Source organism: Podarcis vaucheri (genome assembly GCF_965113315.1).
Source record: "Podarcis vaucheri genome assembly, chromosome: 8".
NCBI lineage: Eukaryota > Metazoa > Chordata > Lepidosauria > Squamata > Lacertidae > Podarcis > Podarcis vaucheri.
In genome coordinates, this window is record NC_138766.1 from 28962503 (window position 1) to 28985517 (window position 23015).

Sequence of the window (23015 nt, forward strand, 5' to 3'; positions counted from 1 at the left end):
TTGACTCTCTCTTCTCTCTTAAGTAGGATGTTTGTTTATAAATAAGGCCAGATTTATGTAAGTAAAGTGAACACTGTACTTCCACATTTTGCAAGATTAGGTTAGAAATACTAGGTTCCCTAGCTAATATTAGGCTCAGACAGTTGATGTTTCATTCACTTACCTTTTTTGAGAAGGTTTAAGAAATATTTTGGATGAATAAAATGTTGGCCATGGTAATAAAACAGGCTTCTTTTTTCAGAAATCAAATTGCTTTGTGGAGACAGACTTTTTTGAGCAGCCCTCATATATATGATTAGTTCACAAATAATTTTTTTTCAGTGTTCACCTTCCAGTACCAAATTGTTGGTACCAGTGAAAGTTGGATCCAGTTCTTCCTGCTCATCAGTAGAATTGTTTCATCTGTACAAACGGATTTGAAGTGGGGGTCTGTTCTCAATTACAGAAATGTTTGATTATGGTATATGAGCTAGGGTCACTGTTTGATATTGCACTGTGCTGTCTTGATGTCCAAAAACGTCTCTAGTTTTAAAATCTTAGTATATCATTTCATAAAATAACATGGTAAGCAAATGTATTTTCTATAATTAATGTTTGGAACAAATGAACTTTAGAGCTCACTAACTCACATCAAGCACTTAAGCCATGCTGTGCAAGATTTTCTATTACATGGGTGTTGCCTTATGTCACAAAGGTTAAAGTTAGACATACTAAACTGCCTTGCTATTTTAGAAACTGCCTTGCAAATATATAAAAGCAGCAATTCTAAGTACACTTACTAGGGGAAAAGTGCTGTTAAACTCAGTAGAACTTACCTCTGTGTAAATCTGCTTAGATTTAGGCTTTAAGAAAATAAATGTGTTTGTAGAAATGAAGCCACAATTGGTTTTTTTAAAAAAAATCTGCAATGCTGGCTGGGGGGTGGGACAGGACAGGAATCCTGGACTGTTTGTTCTGCTATTTGCAGTGCAGGTGACTGAAGATTTTTGATCTTGGCCTCTTAAGCATTGATGTTAGTGCCGTGGCATTTGAAATATTTTTTTATCCTTGAAATTGGCCATGCAAATGAGAAGATGTAATTGCAATGTGGCATAAAATGATCTCCGTTGCACATTTACCAAATGTATGTGATGGAAGCTGAAGGTTGTATCCAGCTAAGTTCTGTTGAGAGTAGTATATCCATTGAAATGAATGGACCTAAGTTAGTTATGTCCTTATTTTCAATGAGTCTAATTGTGTAGAATTAACACTGGTTGCAACCCTGAAAATGTGGACCAAATACTCTTATTTTTTTCAAGAAATCTGATTAAATAGTGCAAAAGTGGAAGTGAGGGGATTTATTATTTTTATTTTGCCCTTTATTAATCAAGAGCGAGTCTCTAATTTTACCTCTACCTGAGCTTCTAAGCTTAGCTGTAGCTCAGTATTCACTATACAGGACAAGCAAAGCAATGCTAAGTATTAGCAGAGTGGGTAGCCAAAGTGTTTTCATGGTAGCCTTTGCCAAACCTTATGAGAGGTGTGTTGTACTTGTAGCTGAGATAGGGCAAATTTCAGGTTTATAGAAATTTGCTTTTCTTTATTACCAATATAGCTAATGTCATACTATGTCATGTCTATGTCTGCCGAAGAGATCTCCTTGCTTAGAAGCCCCTTCTTCTTCATAGACAGGTATATGGCCAAACAACTTAACATGGGAGTCCGGTTATTGCAGTTTTATCCCCTTATAGGCTAACTGAATTTATACACTCATAGCCAAGTCTATGGTAGCATTTTGCTTCACCTAGTTTAAAGTAAACCCAGCTTAAATATTTTACTAGCCTTTCTTCCTTTGCCAATCTTGTTAAAGGTGACTCAGACCCTTGAAGTTGAGTTGATGTATTTGATGTATTGACTTAATGTTTGCACACACAAGATGTGATCCTTCCATTTACAGCAGCGTTGAGGAACTTCCAGCCCATGGGTCTGATTAGGCCTGCCAATTTGGCCTGCCATGTGGTTTTGGCTAAGTCGCACCTACCTGCCCCATACCTGATGTCATATATAATGTCAGATGTGAGACTGGTATAGTTACCACCTACTGCCGGAAGCAGGATTTCCAGCCACTGTCAATCAGCTGATTGCTGGTGCTTGCAGGGCACTGTGCCCTTAACCCATGTGGTTTGACTGCATGGGAAAGGAAAATGGCTCACCTGCTTTCATTGTGATATCAGGTGACGGATAAGTGGACTGGCTATGGAATACGGATGGCGGTGACAAAGAGGGATGTGTTATGCTCTGTGGTCGCTGTCTGTACCTGCATGGGAAAACCTTGTGTCATTAGTGTTTTAATGATATTTCTATGCTTCGCTTAAAAATGGAGCATACTTAAAATGGGAGGAGTGAATAGGCGGAATGTTTGTTTGTTTAATAGTGGGCTCATCAGAACTCTAAAGTACTATAGTCCTTTAACACCTCTCTTTCTGAATGCGTGTTTTAGCACTAGGCCTGATGAACAATTTGTGCTGATCTGTGAAAAAATTGTGTTCCCAATATTTGTAAGATTGGCTACAGCCTGAATGGGAGGGAAACAGTAGAAGAACTATGGTGGATTATAGTGCACCATGCTATCCCATTTAAGATTTAAAACTGTTCGTTTCTTTTCGCTATAAAAGATGTTGGAAGTACATGTTCTTCCCCAGTTTCAAAATTCCATTTAAAAAACATTCAGGCTTGCATTTGGATAGGAAAGGGGATATGTTTTTCTTTTTCATGCTAATTGTGTAGGTTTGAGCTCTGCAAACATTGCATAACAATAGGGCAGGGCATGATCTTTAGTCACTCCTCTCCCTGCTCTGCTCAGGGCTTGGTGATGCTGCTGCCCTCCTCCTGATTCAAGTGCAGAAGGGATATGTACATGTGGCTTTCTAGGAGAGAGAAGGGTGTCATCCTAATTATTACATTGCATTACATTTTTGTGTATTTAAAACTGGCAGTCATTATTTCTTCCCTTTATTGTGAGGTATGTTGGATGCTAAACATGCAGGTAGGTCTGAGCAGTGTTAGAAACTCAGATATATAAGCTAGGTGCCAAATGACTCCTTAAACCAGGGAATACAGTCGCCAAAATGGAATGCCTAGTTGCCATTTTGGGGCCAGACTGTAGCTAGGCAAAAGTGAAATCTGCTGATCTCCTCATTGCCACAAAGCAAACACTTAATAGTGGAAGTGTATTATTTCCATGTTTCTTGTAGCAGTTGCATGAGTTAGAAATTGGCTAGGAAGAATGTCCTTCTTAGCAATTAACTTGAGAATGTAACTTACTTCAAAGGTAAATATTTTGATCAGAATAACAATTCTTCCAATAGAAGATGAGCTGCTGTGTTTAAATAGCTGTTTTTGACCTCTTTATGTAGATTGAGAATTGAAGAGTAATTGTGTATGTATGTGCACTTTAGTTATAAAGACGTTTAATGTTTTATGATAGTCTTAAGTATTGTTGTTTATCTCTGTCCTTCTCTGTGTAAAACTACATGTGTAGATAATACAGCTATTCCATTCTACTTAATTTCAGCACTCATTCAATATAGCACATAGGCTGAAATATTATCAAGGCACCTTGTTAATATTTCTGCGTTTTGAGACAATTGCTTATATTCTTGGCTTTCTCGTTCCCCATATGCAGTGTGCCAGTCCACACATTCAGAAGGAATACTTTATATTTTAATTTTATTCAGTTTTCCTTTTTTAATTTATTTAAGAGAATTATAGGCCAGCTTTAAGGCCAAGCTCTGTCAGGACAGCTTCTATCATAAAATATTAAAATGCAACATAAATTTGATTGTTATTATCAGACACCAATAAAACCAGCAGCAGCAAAAAAAGCAAACACCATTCTGCCCAGGAACTAAAAAGCAACATATAACTATGTCCACAGACCCATCCATGTGTGGTAAGATGGTAGTCAAGTAATAAATCAGAGCACCTGTCAAGGATAACCATTTCTTAGAAGATCTGTATGATTGTGACCTGTAAGAAAAAAGCTAGTAGTGAGTTCCAAAGCTGTGTAGCTGGTTTTGATAATATTTTCAGGTTAACAGAATTTAAGCAAGAGTTGTGCTTTAGTGATCTTGGATAATTGATCTTTACCCATACTTGATGCAGTCTCCCTGACAGTTCAGCTCTATATCTAGGATTGAAAGACCCTGCATAGCACATTTAATCCCACTTCAGAGGGTCTTTCAGAAGTAGCTTTTCAGAGGACACATGGAGTTGCATTGGACTTTCCCTACTCCTATCCCAATGTGTGCTTGGTGTTCAAGCATTTGTACCATTCATTTATTTCAAAATGGCGCCTGGCAGATGGCAAAGATATCTGCCACCCCCACCTTAGGAATCCTCATAGTGAGTTTCACAACAGTAGCTCAAGAGGTGGCCAAAAGGATACCAAAAAAAACCAAGCAAAAGTCATGCCAAAGCAACTTTTTGGGCTGCCATATTGATTCAGAATGGCACCCAGCGCCCAAACACCAGTGAAAATCACCCGGCCAACCTTTGGGAATCCTTGTGCCTTTGGGAATCCTTGTGCCGAGTTTGGAAATAATATCTGAAAAGGCATTTGGTTTCACAGAAAACAGACAGACAGACAAGACAGCCTACTTTCCAAAATATGTAATAGATAGAAAAAGTAGTCTGCATTCTGAAGGCATGGTAAGCCTTAAACCATGGCTTTCCATGTGCTAATACACAACACTGGAATGCCTCCAGTGTGCTCCTCTTTAGTTTGAGCAGCAAACCATGATCAGTTAGTTTTTCTCAAGAAATGTAAAAACCAGAAAAACATCCAAAGTGAACCCCAAAACAAAACAAAATGTGTCTCAAGATGCTGAAAAGATATGGATTTTATTTTCAAAGCAGCCCAATTTTGGCCAATTACTGTTTAAAGTCCTCCTTCAGGGGCTGTATAAACAAAGACGATGCATTGCATGAATCATATATACTCAACATTTAAAAACAAACTAAATTGGTTGTATACAAATTGCATATAAGCTTATCTCTACTTACCTAAATTGAAAAACAGCCTGCCGAGATCTCAGCAAGAAATATATCCCATTCATATTAACTGAAGACTGGAATTATTGTCTGAAAGCAACCAGTTATATATCTTCTACAGAGTAATAGGCAGGTGTTGTTAATACATGATAAAAAAAAAATCAAGGATCATGATTTATGGTAAGAAAGCATATAAAATAGTGCATAATGCATTTGATTATACCAGTTGAGATTGTTATTGGTGTCAATAATACCTTGCCACCTGTATTCTTGCAGTGAAGGATCACAATGAAAGTAAAAGGTAATCACTGGAATGTGGATAAAAACTGCCAGCAGTCAGCTGTGCAGGTGACTTAAGTTTGCTAACTAGAATGAGAGAAAGCTATACTGAAAGAAGGCATCCACAGACAGCTAGGACAAGTAAAAATCAACCAGGAAACTGTGTGTGTGTGTGTGTGTTCTAAAAAGCCACAGCCACATTTTGGTTTCAGTTGAAGGCAACTCTTAACAACTTTGCACATTTCTACAATACTTTATAATATTAAAACCAGGATAGCATCAACTGAAGTCACTAACTTTGCCTTTGTAAAGCTGATTTGGAGAAATGAAAATCTACATCTAAACTTGACAATGAATCTTCATCATCTCTGTTGCATGATAAACAGAAGAAAAATAATAAATGAGCAACTCGGGATGGTTACATAGGTAAGAAGAGCTTTCAAGTACTTAATGCCTTGCTATCTGAGTTCCAGATGTTCATAAATGGCAATTTTAGAACAAATCTCAACAATAGGTTGAGGCTGAGGAAATAATAGGATAGTAAAACTGAAAATGGAGCTGAACAGCAATGAAGACAATGGGATGGACAGGTTGAAAGTTACCGGTACTTGAACTTGGTTCCCATTGATTTCAGTGGAACTTCACTTATACATTACTAACTTGTACCATTGGTTTCAATGAGACTTCCGTTCAACCAGCTTAATCTGGATTTAACCCACTGAAGTGGAATCCCAACTATATACATAGTAAAATGTCTATGGAAAACCAGGAAACTATGGTTTCAAAACGAAATGTGAAGAATCAGAAATCTTTGCTGAATAGCCAAAACAAACAAACATAAAGCAAAACAGGGAATATTTTGTGCTGAACTAATTTTTGCAGGAGGGGAATTTGAGGAACTGGTACAGGCAGTGGTGACGAAAAATGAAGTTTGAGGCCTAATAGGCAAAGACAAAAGTAAAAACCTGACAAATTGCCAAGTCCAGATGGCATCCACCCAAGAGTTGTCAAAGAACTCAAATGGGAAATTGCTGATCTTCTAACAAAAGATGCAACTTGTTCCTCAGATCAGTCTCCAGTGTAAAAGTGACCAATGTAACACTAAAAAGGGGGGGGGATCTGGGGGGGATCTTGGAAATTATAGGCTGCTTAGCTTAACATCACTTCTGGGAAGACTGGTGGAAATTTTTTGTTAAGGATAAAATAATCATATAGAAGAACAAACCCTGCTGAAACAGAACTAGCCCCCCAAATGCTTCCTTTTTCTATTGATGGCCGTGCTTTTCTGGTAGTAAAGGCTGTGGTGGTCTAATTTTAATATGAAACTAACTTAATTGTCAGTGGTTTGAGTTTTCTTACCTTTAGTCATAAAGAAATGTGGAGATAAACCTTACTTCTTGTTGACTGCCATCTTTACAGCTGCAAGGAAGTGTATTTATCTGTTGGAACTGATTTCCAAATCACAGCTGGAACTCAGCATAGCGCTAGGACAGGGGTCTGCAACTTTTAAGACAAAAAGAGCCACTTGGACCCGTTTCTGAAGAAAAAAAACTGGGAGCCGCAAAACTCGTCATTATAAAAATAACTTTTTTGTCACTTTTTTATTATTTCTTTGTTCGACCCCTCAGAATTACTCCTCCTCATAGAAATAAATGTTAAATTAACAAGTTACCTTTTTTTGGTGTGTGCTCTTCACTCCCCTTCAAAACAGTGACCAGCGTACATGCCCCCTTTCAATGCAGTGACCGGTGTACATGCCCCTTACAATGTAGCGGGCGAGCGGGAAGGTGACATCGGGACGGTGCATGACTAACGCACGCACCGCCCCCATGCAACGTCACAGCCAGTACAGCGCCCGCCACAGTGGGGGGTGTCAGGGCGCACAATGTGCCTCCTCCCCTCGCTAGTATCCCCCCCGGAGCCGCGGCAAAGGTGTAAAAGAGCCACATGCGGCTCCGGAGCCATGGGTTGCAGACCCCTGCGCTAGGAGGTTGTTCTGCCTGTGCAAGTGTTATGGGGGTTCTTCTGACCCTGCAGAGTGGATTTGGGGGAAGCGCTGTGGGAGGAGGGGGTGTGGGAAAGTCCTATCACGCCAGTGTAAAGCCTTGCACTGCCTTCTTGCTAATGGAATGGGGTAGTTGAATCCAACACCCTTATTGAAAACTATTGCATAGCATAGCAGCTCACACAACCAGCAGAAGCAAGGACTCAGAGCCTCTGATCTGACAATAACCTCAGTGTTCTCATGCTCCAGCAACCAGTTGGACAGAGAAGTTGGGGTGGGAAACAGGATGCTCATAAACAGCTTGTTAGGAGATATGGAGTACATGAGGTAATTTGTTTGCATTTGAAAGGTTTTGGAGCTCATGTTGACATGACACCTGCCTTGTGGAAGCTATAGGAAAGCATTTACTCATGTAGGCACTCCACGCAGCTGGCATAACATTTGAAAGCTCATTTGCCAGCCTGTACGCATACAGCATTTCCTACCACCTGTCTATGATATGTGAGGCAGCTGTGCTAGTGTGCAGATATTGCATCCATATGAACCAGCGCGGTTTGTTAGCCCACGCTGCACAGCACCCATGTGCATTTTCAGTGGCCTGTACGTGCTATTACATTTCAGTAAGCTCTCGTGTTGAGTTCGCAGAGGGTAATGAGTAGAATGTTAAGGCGAACTCTTTATCTTGAAGAAAGCTCTTTATAGTTGCAAATAAATTAGACTTTGAAATGAAGAATTCAGCTAAGCTATACAAAAAATCTTTTGTGACGCTTCATTTTGTTGAATTGCAAGTGTTAATTGTATCAATGGAACAGATTCTAATCTTTTAGTGAAATGCTAACCTGTTATCTGCAGGGTGTAAACTTTCAGAACATCAATTTAACGGCCCATTTAAAAAAAATGCTAGCCATTCAGCCTGTAAGCTTCACAAGACCATATATGAATGAAGAGCCTTGTATACTGTACTACTAGTATAACATTTAGTTAAGCTAAGTGACTGCTATAAAACTGGGAGGGGTTTCTAAAAAATAATAATGCTGCATTTGTTAATAATTCTATCCTAATTGCCTTTACCTCTACTCTCCAGAGACAATTGTTAACATAACCCTTTGTCTATATGTACATCCAAGAGAAACTTGAATTTGCAATTTCCCATATAGGAATCAATGCGCCAGAATAGGGACAGTGAGCTGAGGTGTAGGAGACAATGAGTCAACTAGGCAATTTTTTCTCCCCAGAGAATGACATAGTTCATAATTTTTTAGCCACTTGTAGCAATAGTATTAATAAATTAATACCGAACATCCATCCATAATATAAGCTGACATCCATAATGAGAGAAGATACCAGGGACACCCAACAAACTTAAATCTATCTTGATTTCAGGTTAAATCTCTGAACCACCAAAACAACTTACAGCAGTTTTATCTAACTTATTTTTCCTGATTTTTTGTGTGCAGCCAGTACATAGAGGGCCACTCTGTGTGTTACATATCTATTCTTGTCACTCAAAAGAAACCAAGCCATAGGAAATACACCGTCATATTTTTTTTATTGCACTAGCCCAGAGGCCATGGCATCTTCCAAAAATCACAGGAAATCTACACGCAGCATTTTCATTAAATTAGTAATTATTGAAGCAGGGGTAGCAAGCCTGCCCCCAGATGTTGGTGGACTCCAGCTCCCATCATCCTTAGTTATTGGCCATTCTGTCTGAGACTGATGGAGGTTGGAGTCTTAACAAGATCACAGTTTATGCACATTTGGATCGAAGCCATAGATGGACAAGACAGATGCCGAGGGAGATTGAGCTAGAGCAAATGGGGAGCAAAGGAGGCCTAATAAGATGTAAGTAAACTTCCTTGAGCTGGCATGGGTAGCTTCTTGGAAAGTTAAAAATAGGTAAAGGACCCCTGACAATTAAGTCCAGTCACAAACGATTCTGGGGTTGAGGTGCTCATCTCGCTTTACTGGCCGAGGGAGCTGGCGTTTGTCCGCAGACAGTTTTTCTGGGTCATGTGGCCAGCATGACTAAGCCACTTCTAGCTAAACCAGAGCAGCACAAGGAAACACTGTTTACCTTCCCGCCAGAGCGGTACCTATTTATCTACTTGCGCTTTGACGTGCTTTCGAACTGCTAGGTTGGCAGGACCTGGGACCGAGCAACGGGAGCTCATCTCATCGCGGGGATTCAAACCGCCGACCTTCCTATTGGCAAGCCCTAGGCTTAGTGGTTTAGACCACAGTGCCACCCGCGTCCCTGAGTCTTGGAAAGTTAGGCAAGCAAATACGAAACCGAATCTGAAGGGAGAACATGCTACCATCATGCAGGTGGGAGGGGGCGTGAGTGTTTTCTCTGAAATAGTCACTGTAGCTAGGGCTTCCATCTTCTCTACTGATGTGTGTGGTCTCAGCATTAAGTTCTCTTCAAACATCCATACAAAAGGCTATAATGGGGGGGGGGAGCTGATTGCAATGTCCTTGGGTTCTCCCAAAGCCCCCCACGTAGAACAGGGGGATAGTGTAGTTAGTTTTTTCTTCTATATGTAGAAGTTCAGTTTCAAAGGGAAGGGGTTTCAGATGTAAAAAGGAAGTCAAAGGGCATGACGGTGATAGTAGGGTTTGGTTCACCCCACATTTGTGGGTGTTACGTGTAAACGTGTGGGGTCCAAATGGGAGTTGGGTGCACCGTTTGGGTGTAGAGTACAAACCTTGATGAGTGACATAACGCTTACTGTATTGTTCCTACGTGGAAATTTGCAGTGTTTCCTGAAAAAGTGCCTTTCACTACTTAGGGTCCTTTACAGGTGTTATTGTGAGACTTCATCACCTTGCAATGGTACTTTAGAAGTGGTTTTACCTTCTCGATTTAGGCTGCTAGTGGTCTTGATGGAAACTCTGCAGGTTGATAGATACCTTTACAAAGCAACATCCAAACAATATAGAGACTTTTCCAAGCTGAGTATCTGTGAGGACCCCACACATAATCAGTGGTGGCAGAACTGGTCCTTGGGCAACACAGCCTTATAAAAGGTTTTAAAATTTTGCATCTTAGCTGAGATCTGTCCATATCACCTGTATCTATGGTCTATTATTTTGGCAAATGTTTGATTTATTTTGACGATTACATTTAATAAAATATTCATCTGCCACTCTGTTGCATCATCAGTGAGAGAGGCAGTATTTAACACTTTATGCTAATTGAGTAGTGCTTATTAATATAGCCATGGCAGCTTCGCTTCATGTGCAAGATATTGCCAAATCTAAATTCAGACAAGAATGTGTTTTTAGGAGGTGATATAATTTGGAGACTGTGGCCTGCAGTGATGGACAGTGCTTTTAAAATTCCATTTCATTGGGACATTGCTTCTTCTGCTGTAGCAGTCACCTCCATGTTAGCAAAATAGGAATTCATGGGTTATCAGGTGTGCCCCTAGGGCCTAGTAAAATGTACTTTGTCCCAGGAAAAGGAACATACAATGGAATGAAAGAATCCAATAGGTTTTCTGGCATTTTCTCTTCAAATTTACGAGTTTCCCCATGGGTTGTTATGGTTTCTTTAGTAATTCATGAAAGAACTCTCTGCAGTTCTTTAAATATTAAGGGTATCCCTGTTTCTTACTCAGCCATAATGAAGCGGTGGTGATTTTGTGGTGTCAAACGCATTTGGTACGAGTGCCGTTATGTTTGAGATCACAAGCTTGAAGTGTGAGTATCTAAAAGAAAATAAAATTGTTCAGGGCAATGTAGAATACAGCTCCATACTATTGGAATCGATGTGCTTTCTTTTTCCTCCTTCCTATGTGACAGACATTTTTATAACTAAGTCTGCAGTTCTATTTTGCTTGAAGGAAGACTATGGAGGCTGCTCTGCTGCATCCAAATTGCTGCTGGCTTCTTCCAGCCAGGGGAAGAGGTCCAGGGTGGGTTTCTCAAACTTGTCTTTTCCATTTTCCATCAACAACAACACCCCCTCCCCACCACCGCAATTGGGAAGGAAATTAACTATGCAAGTTCTAAAACTGGTGTAGTTTTGAGCCTGCACTGTGGACATGTCAGGGACTTGAGGACTAAGGTTGCTTCAGAAACCCCCTCAGAATGCTTTGTTTCAGGCCTTGCTACCTACCAGTGCGACAACCCCAGTGGTATATGTTCTCTGAGGGAGTTTTCCACTCACATACTGGGTGGTTTGTAATGGGAGTGCAAGTCCTGGCCCACAAGCACAGCTCCTCTCTGCTGGTGGAATGCAACTTCAAGCCACTTCCAGTGGTCCCTCAGCTGGCCTTTGGCCTCTTTTGGGTTTTTCTGTGCATGAATTTGGAATATTATTGATGGGAAGGGTTGGGGTTAATCATGAATGATGATTAAGATAACAGTGCTGATAAAGAAACTGCTAGAAACTGAGGCTAAATTACTTGCCTAAATAATCCTTACAATCATTCTAATTTTAGCTTGAAATTAGCTTTTAACGATAAACATGATCTGCCGTTGTCAGGGGTTCAGGAGCAGAGACGCAGAGAAGGGAGGAAGCAGAGAGCGAGGGGGAGGAATCCGAAGGGAAAATGAGTGATGATGACGACCCGAGATCTCCAAGCCTAAGCAGTGAGTCAGAGGACTCCCAAAAGGGAGCCCCAGTGAGCAGAGCAAGGGGGGGATCCGGGGGGACACCCCAGGAGGAAGGGAACAGAGGAGATTCAGAGAGCAGCAGCTGGAAGTCGGGACCCACGCTCATAACTGAGGGCGGCAGCAGCTGGAAGTCGGGACCCACGCTCAAGACTGAGAGCAGCAGGGAGGAAGGTAGCCAGGCATCGGGTTCCGGAGGCTGTCAGCAGGAGGGAGGGCACGAGTCAGGGGTGGTCACGCCCTCCTCAGAGAGCGAGGCAACGGTTAAGAGGAAAGTAGAGAGTTGGGCGCGCGCGCCAAGTTCAAATGCAGCGGAAGCTGGAGCAGTAAGCAGCCCGGAGAGTGAGCCAGGTCCTAAAGCCCGCCGCAAGGAGGCAGAAGGATCAGGGGGGTCAGCGTCAGAGGAGAGTAGAAGGGAGGAGGCCCAGGGGGGCAGAAGGACCCAGAGACGTAGGGAGAGGCGAAGGAGGTGGAGCAAGGCTAGGGTATTAAGCTGGTGTGCAAGAGGCGGGGACTCAGACGGGTCTTCGCCGACCTAGGGCAGAAGGTGTAGAGCTGCACGCTGCAGTTCGGAAATGAAACCTGTAACTTAATAAAGACTCTTATAAAGTGAACGCTGGCGGACTTGGTCCTATGTGAGCTGGGACTGGGTGGCAGCTCTGACAGCCGTGTTCATCTTTTTATTTAAATATGTATTTAATGGAGATGCAGGAGGGAAATACTGAGATAAAAAAATAAGGTTTTCTGCTGGCTCCCTTAGTTTCAGGGAAAGGCTACTGTTATTAACTTTTCCATTTCATCTACCAGCATTCTATGGCCTGAGAAAACATAAACATAATTTTATTATATAAAAGTAGAAATGTGGGGAGACATCAGAAAGTTTGGTTTGGTGATCTAAGGTATTAAAAGTTTGAGAAACATTTGGCTAATAGCAGTCTTTTCTTAACTGGGTGCACTCTAGATTTTAGGACTGTCATCCCATAATACCTGACAATTGAGCATGCTAATGGGCTGATGAGAATTGTAGTCTAAAACATTTGGAGGGCACCAGATTGGGAAGGCTGGTCTAAGATGCATAATTCTTGTATTCTGCCTGGAAAGCTTTTCTAAATATATAAATAAAATAAGTTGTATGAGTAGCAGTGCCTGAGTAAATCCAAATGACAGTAACCCAACCCAAGGAAAGTTATCTGCGCATAAAGTAGTGTAATATGAATTATCATATCTTTCTTTATATACCTCCCAATGACTTTTCAAAACTTCCAAATAGTGTTAATACTTTGATTCATAATGCAACAAAAAATATTCACCACATTAGTACACGTAACAGTGCAGAGCTCATGCTTAGTATTTGAGATGCTAAAGTGCTCCCTAAGTAATGTTTTGTCACAAATATACTTTGGTCACAGAACAGTTAATTGATTTTCAAATTATTTTAACATTATTTCAAAAGAGGCGTGGAAATTCAGGCTCAAAAAGAGAAGTGTAAGCAATTTAGGGTTCAAATTGTTTTATGACTCTTGCTCACCCCATTCCTTTGTTGCCAGATGTGCAAATGTTGCTATGCAGTTCTCTCTCTGAAACAGAGGACAATTCATGAGAAATTACTCACTTGTTAAATTATTCTTTAGACTAAGGGCTGTGTCCAGCACTGCTGTTCCTCTAGTACAGTACACTTCTGCTTGTCCATTTGACCTTTCCTTTCCTATCCTCTCCCTCCAAAGCAGATTTTGAGGGAGAGAAGAGGGGAAAGTCCAGTTTTGCAAATGGAACTCAATGCACAAGCGCTGGCTACAATCCTCTAGAGTAGTCCCAAACTTGGGTCTCCAGCTGTTGTTGGACTACAACTCCCATCATCCCTAGCTAGCAGGACCAGTGGTCAGAGATTATGGGAGTTGTAGTTGAACAACAGCTGGAGACCCAAGTTTGGGAAACACTACTCTAGAGCTAAAATTAAGCTCATGGTTCTGAATCTTAATATTCCATTTAAAGAGATGTGCCTTATACATATGTAATGGTCTGCAAGGGCGTATTTGCATATGTTAGTTAGAGGCTTCGATTTTATGTGTACATTGTGCTCATGCTTGGTGCCTACAATTCCCCCAGTGCTGCACTATCCTTGGGGGTTTATGAAAAAATTCTCTTTGATAGCATTCACACAGTGAAAGGCCACACATAAGGAAGACCACAGGCTGCAAGTTGGCTTCCCAGAGCCCACATTTACCGTATTTTTTGCTCTATAAGACTCACTTTTTCCCTTCTAAAAAGTAAAGGGAAATGTGTGTGCGTCTTATGGAGTGAACGCAGGCTGCGCAGCTATCCCAGAAGCCAGAACAGCAAGAGGGATTGCTGCTTTCACTGCACAGCGATCCCTCTTGCTGTTCTGGCTTCTGAGATTCAGAATATTTTTTTTCTTGTTTTCCTCCTCCAAAAACTAATGCGTCTTGTGGTCTGGTGCGTCTTATAGAGCGAAAAATACGGTACATTTGACATGGTCAGGTACCTGGTGAAGTAAGTGGGTTGGCAGGGAATCTTCTCTGCCCAGAAATGTCATGTTAATGCATGTCCTTGATAGTTCACAAACATATACATACACATTCAGCCAACATGTTCACCCTGGTATGCACAACGCAAGGAGCTGGCAGAGTTAGGAGAGAGAAACCATGGCAAATAAAAGTGCAGACCTTTGGAGCACATATATTAGAAACACAAATATTTATCTGTTTCATATAGGAGGAAGAATGGGGAATTCTTCCTTGGGGACTAGCGATAAATCTGGGAGCTTGACACATGGACCCCATACCAAGGGTAGAGAAGTCACTTTTTAACAAGCTACTGTTGCGGGTTTTGCTTCCTCTTCAAAAACAAGCTGTGGACTGATTCTGTTCCCATGCAGACAAAGGCAATGGTGGGAACTGAAAATAGGCAAGCCTTTTTTAGTTCAAAGCAGAAGAAGTTGTTGGGTTCTTGAATTGTCCAGTAGTGAGTGAAAGGAGTGGCAGTGTGAGTCTGTACATTCCCTTAGGTTTTTAGCTAGGCTGAAAATATCAAAGAAGCTAGGGAGTGCCAGGGGGAAGAAGATTGGAAAGAGTGCCAAGCTGAAAAGCATGACCAGAATTATGCTTTGATGCCTATGCTAATATGCAACATCCCCTTCCACTGGGAGATGGGTTAGGTTGACCTACTGTAACCCAGAGGGAGCGCTAAGAGAGTAGTAACCCAGTAGCTAATAGATGATAGCCCTGACAATTCAAGGGAACCTATGGGGCGGGGGACGACGATGACAACGACCACACATCCTGGAGCCAGAAGTGAGGATGCCTTTTATGTTGCAGCCAAAATTACTTCCCTAAGTTTTCGATCTCAAAATGATTTCTAATGTTCCCTTAGTTTGTTAGAATTTACAAATTGGCACATTAGATCAGGTGACTCATGCATCTGTAATAAATTGGCCATTACTGGATTCTTCAACCTCAGTCACTAAGATAAGTGTGAGAGTGTTACTTGTTCTACAGTTATATGTCCAAACTTTGTAAGAGCCCCAATCTTAAAAAGTACGCTGGGGTGCATAGAATATTATGGTGGCATTACTAGACTGCATGAATGTTTTCCTATTGTTTTATATGAAGCATCTTGGCTTTCATTTTGTACCGTCATTTCTAAAAGCTGATCCTGAGTCCCAACCTTGGGGTTGGTCCCTGATTAGCTCCGTAGTTGCATAGCAACCACAGCTGCTCTCTCCAGCTGCAAGGTTGCAAGCAAGGCTGGGACATTCTTGGTTGCTGTATGGCTGTGGTCTCCACTGACCGTAGCTCAGCAGTGCAAGGCCAAACCAGCAATTTCCCCTTCCTTTCCTCGGAGTAAGGCAGGGGAGCAGAGAATTTCCCCTTACCTTGCACAAAAGCGAGGTCACCTTTGTGTATTTGCAGTTTGACCCTTTTTTAAATGCATGGAGACAGTAATTGGGAAAGTATTCACCTGTGTGGTTGCTCTCCTGATCTTTCCCCCCACCTCACAAGCAGGAGAAAGAAGAACTATGCTTTCAGTTGATGCACCCTTATAAATATGCCAAGTCATTGTGATAATACATTGAGGCCCAACTCTGTGTCCTCCTGCAGTCTTGAGAAGTGGTGGGTGATCATGAAGGACAGGTTTCTTCTTGGTAGTTAAGACAAAAGTAATGCCCTTCCTAGGGACGCGGGTGGCTCTGTGGGTTAAACCACAGAGCCTAGGACTTGCCGATCAGAAGGTCGGCGGTTCAAATCCCCGCTACGGGGTGAGCTTCTGTTGCTCGGTCCCTGCTCCTGCCAACCCAGCAGTTTGAAAGCATGTCAAAGTGCAAGTAGATAAATAGGTACCGTTCTGGCAGGAAGGTAAACGGTGTTTCCGTGCGCTGCTCTGGTTCGCCAGAAGCGGCTTAGTCATGCTGGCCACATGACCCGGAAGCTGTACGCCGGCTCCCTTGGCCAATAAAGCGAGATGAGCGCCGCAACCCCAGAGTCGGTCACGACTGGACCTAATGGTCAGGGGTCCCTTTACCTTTAATGCCCTTCCTAAAGGATTTAATCTGACCTCATAGTTGCTTTCAGCAGACTGCTGCATTATCTGCTTTGTAATTTCATATTGTAGCTCTAATATACTTTTTTATTGTGCTTTAACTGTTGTTAAATTCTATTATAATGTATCTGCTTTGAATACAAATGTTTTTAGAAAGATGTGATTTAAATCTAATAAATATATAAATGACTGCTACTGAACTGAAATGTAGAGAAATTGGTTTGTAGCTTTTATTCAACCTAGATTTCTAAGGATGTGTATGCATATACTGAATTTTGCTGATTGGATTGGGAGCAGTTGTAAGGGGTTGAACTGGTTTCAAGAATTAATGCAGTTTCCCAGATGTATATGCAGAAGAACTAAGTCTTAAGACATTGTGTTCGTGTACAGGAGCTAAATATAGAGAAGTCCTTGATGGGAGGGACTCATTTGAAACTGGAGCTTGGAGTCCCTTGAGTACTTTTTCAAAATTATACACTGTATGGTAAAGTAAAACTTTTATCTGTGACTTTTCTTGTCAAGTTCCCTTCATACTTATCAACAAAATTTCAAAAATAAAAAATGTTGGTAAGTGTAGCCTTAAAATACAACACTGGAGTTTAGATATTCAATTTCTTGTTTGAAACCTCAACTGGAAATCAGATGAATACCTAAACCTGGATGGAAAGACCCTTTTCTCGTTTGTTTTTAGGTTAAAAAATTAGTTCAAGCTTTTCCACAAACAGTTCTCACATAAAAAGGCTCTTGTGTTGCAGTGAGGCTTTTAGTATAAATAAATGTGTAGAAATGAGACTGCTTCAGAAATGGCTAACCACTTAAAATGAAAAACTACGTATAATAATAGAGGCTTGTATGAAGTACATTTTGAAGCACAGGAATTACAATTTTATACTACCACATCTGAAAAAGAGATAATTTTTACACACACACACACTTTTCCCTATTTATTTGCTTGACTTTACCAAATTGGTTGTTCAATATATTTTGTGTGCACGTTAGATTTTGATGGCCTTATGCATTTTACCTATGAGCCAATACTGTAAGGAAACCTTTTGAATGCTGAAAAGTGTCACAAAGCAGGCAAAACATTTTTTTCTTTGTAAGCTCAGCTAATAACTTGTCTGGTAGCCATTAGGACCAGAAATTCCATACAGGTGAGTGAGCAGGCTGGTGGAGAAGAGGTGAGTCTTGGCCACCTGCCTATGCGACTAGTTTTGAAATGTGGTGTGCCGGTGACGAGAAAGGGCTTTCCCTCCTTCATGGCCATCACTGAATCACAGGTACAGTGGTACCTCGGTTTAAGAACAGTCGGGTTTAAGAACAATTTGGTTTACAAACTCCGCAAAACTGGAAATAGTGTCTTGGTTTGAGAACTTTACCTCGGCCTAAGAATGGAATCTGAATGGTGGAAGGGCACCGGCGGCAGGAGACCTCATTAGGGAAAGCATGCCTCGGTTTAAGAACGGTTTTGGTTTAAGAATGAATGTCTGGAACAGATTAAGTTCGTAAACCAAGGTGCCACTGTACTTGCCTATTAGCAGCCAGTATATTTTTTCAGGTTCTTCAAACAAACTGGTAAGAAGTTAATACTTTAGATGCAACCGTGAAGAATTTCAGCACTAGTAACTGTTAAATGGGACTTGCCAGTAGAGAAGGCTATGGGTTCATGTAATACAACTGTAGAAATGCCTTCTTAACAAATTAGCATTTAGATATATCTTAAGTAGGTGCAGTATATTTTCTATTTGTGCTTTGCTCTTCCTTTGCTCTTGTTAATTGCGCAACATACCGATGCAACACTACCTTTATTTGTGCAAAAAAGTATGTTCACTACACTGCACATATATATCAGTATCCTATTACCTAAGAGATCTCAACTGCTTCAATTTGCGTATTATTATTATTATTATTATTATTATTATTATTATTATTATTATTTTATTATATTTCCTTCTCGCATCTTGTAAATCCCACACTTTGGATATTCTCTGCATGTTAACCTATCTTTCATGATGCTCAGGTGCTGAATTTCCTGATAGGCTGTACCAATGTGTTTATTCCATTCTCTCCAACCAAAATGGATTCCCTTGGAAATGTGTGGGTTGTGAGGCTATTCTTTATAAACAGAGTGTAAAATATATACATTTTTGTTTTGTTCTTGGGGTTAAGATGTTCTGTTCTACAATTTGAGATTGAGATGTTCTTAGAAATTTCTGCTGTAATTTAAAAACAAACAAACCTGGGAGAACTTCCTTCCTGTTTGGATAAGATTTGTTTCTTTTATGTTTGATTCTTTTGTATAGGAGATATATGGTGGGTGTCTATGTAAGAAAAACGACCAGTTGGCTGGCTGCAGTGTCTCATGAGTCATACAAAGGGATGACTTGCTTATACAAGTACAAATTGACATCTGGATTGCAACAGATTAGAGATTTTATAGCCCAATTTTGAAGAAGAAAAGTACTTTTGCTGTTTCTGTTGGGAGTCAGAAACCATTGAAGATCATCTTCTGATCTAGTAGTGCATTCTGATCTACTTTGGCTCGTGCCCAAACAAGAGGTCTTGTTTCCTAAGTCATTGAAATGTTCTTAGTGTTGTATCCAACATGAGTCATACAGTAGACCCATTGGAATTATGAACATACCTAAACTAGGTTCATTAATTTCAATGGGTCTACTATGAGTAGAACGTAGTGGATACAATCCTTTACTCCTTTCGCCTCCATCTTTGGAAAATTGAGAGATAGATGTTTGCTGTTTTGAATCCATTTAGAATTAACTGCTGCATTGTAATTTTTAGTTTTTGGAATCCAAAGCATATGCTGAGTAAACTAATGTCCCCTCTGTCTTTGTTTTCTTTCAGTATTCTATTATAGTATCCATTATGTTAGATCTCTCTCTCTTGACAATGCATTCTGGTTTTATTAAGATACACACAAATACATATTGTGAAAATATGTGTGCACATCCATTTCCATACAATATCTAAATTCTCCCCAGAGGCATATATATTTATACACACACATGCGCAGATCTAGCCATTGCCCAAAATGAAACTTAGATTAGATGACACTCTCTCAACATGTTTTTATCTGGTGGAAATGATTTTGTTGCTGTGTTCTTTTGCAATGCAGAGTGACTATAGAAATAGGACTTTGGTCTTGAACGTTGCGAGAAATCTGTTTTGTTGAAGATGCTTTGGAAAACACATATGCTTGTTCCTTTATGGATGGGCTAATAGTACTTGTTCTTTGTGGTAATCCATTGGGAACATCTCTTGTAAGAGCTCCATTTCAGCGGGAATTGATTCAGGGCATGGTCCTGAAGATGAAGGACTACAGGGTGGGGAACCTGTGGCAGCTCCATAACCCCAGGGGAAAGTGGTTGAGAGCCACCACATACTGGTGGTGAATTGAAACACCCCTTCTTTCTGCCATCCATATGCACCTGCTGATTCACAAACATTCCCCTGCACACAACCTGCAGGGCAGGGAGACATTTCTATGATTAAACCATCAATCAATCAATCAATCAATCAATCAACACTTGATTATGGTTGTAGACCAGCATAAGGAGGGAGGGGTACAATAATTTTAAAATCATTTAAAACCATTGTTTATTACAAACTGTGGCTTAGCATTGTTATTTTAGTTATTCACCAGACTTGTATACCACCCTTCATCTGAGGACTACAGGGTGGTTTGCAATATAAAAAACACCAAAAAAAACATAACATGGTAACAAACAAAAACAATAACCCCTGCCACACTTTGAAAGTATTGTTATATAGCATGACGTTTGAACCAGGCCATCATACATTATATTCAAAGAATTCTCAGTGTGGTTTAAGACAAACGTAACTTATTGTAACATGCAAAGGAAGCCACTGTGTGTGAGGGAGAGAGAACATATTTGGCATTTGAATAATAAGTCAGTATAAACTTTTATTTTTTGCTACTGACTTCAATTTAAAATGGTTTGTATGATATAAGCCGTCATGTCTTTAGCCATAGGGTTTTCAAGTTAAAAATGAGAAATATTTTGTTTCCTGTAATACGTTGACACAATACTTAGAGTTAAATGCTATGGGGTTGCAGTCAGTGGAGGCTTTGCGCTGATAAAAAGTGTTTCTGCTCAATAAGATGAGGCAGCTAACTTTTGGAAGTCCTTTCGGTCTACTGCAGTCCCCGGAAGCAGTTTTTGAGGCAGTGGAAGGGATTGTAGTTTGTAAAGGAAGAAGGATGTGTTAACTTTCTCCTAGCACAATTCCACCCTATACATCCCTATAGCTTTAATAAATTTTACCTCCTTTATCTTACAGAAGAAAGAGTCAGTGTGTGGAGGGGGAGAGGAATGATGAAAGAATGTAAAGAACCCATATGAAGCCTTGAATTTCTCATTGTAATCTCATTTTCCCTTTTTTTAAAAAAAACAGATTAGATAATGGGGATGTGACTTGGCCAAGGATTTTCCAAAGCATGTTGTTGCCAAGGATAAAAGCTCTTGTCTTCTGCTAGTTGTTCTTTCCATCAAAAACCATGAGCTACCTCATTAAATGTCATGAATCATGGTTACTTTGTGTGACAGAGCAGTGTTCAATGGGTATAGTAATTTTCATTGTGTGACTGAAGCTCACGGAGCATAGCGGTGCACATGATAACCGATTAAACATGTGGCCATGGTACAATTTTTCTTTTACTCATCACCATGACAACAAGTTGTTCACTTTCAGTACATACAAAATAATTGGAAGATGTTTAAGTTTCAGGTTCTTTGATCTCATAGAGTAACAAGCAGAGGTATAGTTAATTGCCAGCATTTAAAGGGCACGATTCTACTGAATATGCAAAGTAACAGCTGTTTTATTGAGTATATTACTGCAAGTAGTTCATCGTGTATTTCACATGTACATTTTTAAGCTTTCACAAGCAAGTCTTCATCGCCATCTGTAATCTTTCTTCCAACAGGTAGAGAAAATTGTTGATAAAAGGAAAAACAAGAAGGGGAAAACGGAATATTTAGTGCGGTGGAAAGGCTACGAGAGTGAAGATGACACGTGGGAGCCCGAACAGCACCTTGTGAATTGTGAGGAATATATACATGAATTCAACAGACATCACAACGAAAAGCAAAAAGAAAGCACATTAACAAGGACAAATAGGATATCTCCAAATAATGCAAGAAAGCAAATTTCTAGATCCACTAATAGTTCTTTTTCAAAGACCCCAAAGTCCTTAGTTATTGGAAAGGACCATGAATCGAAAAACAATCAGTTGTTTGCAGCGCAGAAGTTTCGGAAAAACAACACTCCTCTTTCAAGTAGAAAAAACATGGACCTTGCAAAGTCAGGTATCAAAATTCTTGTGCCCAAGAGTCCTATCAAGAGTCGGACAGCAGTGGATGGCTTTCAAAGTGAAAGCCCGGATAAGCTGGACCGCATTGAACAAGATCAGGAGGATTCTGTAGCACCGGAAGTGGCAGCAGAGAAACCCGTTGGAGCTTTATTAGGACCTGGAGAAGAACGGGCTAGAATGGGGAGCAGACCAAGAATACACCCATTAGTGCCACAATTACCTGTGCCAGTAACAGCCACCATTGCATCTGCATTAACAATAAATGGTAAAGGTAAGTGTGCATGCATATTTTGGCAACCTTGTACCTTAGCAAAAAGTTGTTCGGCTCATTGCTTGCAGTAGTTTTGGCGTAACAGCTGTGCTACACACAACGGGTGCATTGACATGTCAAGGTAAGCCGTGGCTTAATGGTTTACTGTGAGCAAGCAGGTGGTTCCTGCTTAGCTCCTCCCTGCTAGCCACAAACCATGATCCTTGGTTTAGCATTACATTTGAACTAGGAGTTGTGGTATGTCCATTCAAACCATAATTGGCATGCCAAGAACAAACCTTGGCTTCAGATCGTGATTGTTTGAAGACACGTTTACAGCAAGCCATTAACTCACAACTTACTGTGGCATGTGAATGAATGCACTCACTGTCTCAGTTGCTTTTTTCATTGATGAAAACTGCCAAAAACGCTTAAGAGTTGGATTCAATGAAATAGTTGCGCTAGTGGAAATCAGTGCAATGAGTTCACTAATTCAAACGGGGCTTTGCCCTCCTCTCAACTCCCTGTGTCCTGGGTACCCCTAGCCAAGGAAGGCATACATCTAATAGTTAATTATTTGACAAAAGCACGCCCTTACAGCAACTCCCATGGTGCTCTGGGTATGCCCATACACATCCTTCTAGCCTCTATGCGGATATCCCCAGATCTGTACCTTGTGGTGCAGTTGCGGTGGCAACAGGACCACACACCCCACCAGCTTATGTACCCTCATGAGACTTCTCCTACATGGCAGCCATTGCTTCCAGGTCCCATCCCATCTGGATCTAGGAGACGGGGTGTGTGGATTTGACTGGCCCATCCCTCGCCTGAATAGCTTTTTTCTCCAACATGTCCTGCGCACCCATGTTCATCTCTGACGCCTCTGGCCATTCTTCCTCCCCCTGCCCCGGTTGTTGCCT

At 40.8% G+C, this 23015-nt stretch overlaps 1 protein-coding gene across 2 annotated transcripts in view; it reads left to right on the forward strand.

The window, feature by feature from the left end:
- Nucleotides 1–23015, forward strand: part of CDYL (chromodomain Y like) — a 95765-nt gene that overhangs the window by 12443 nt on the left and 60307 nt on the right. For both annotated transcript variants that reach the window (XM_082234456.1, XM_082234457.1), the window contains exon 2: nt 21459–22116. In XM_082234456.1, the coding sequence (XP_082090582.1) occupies nt 21459–22116 (658 nt within the window). The remainder of the gene's footprint in view (nt 1–21458; nt 22117–23015) is intronic.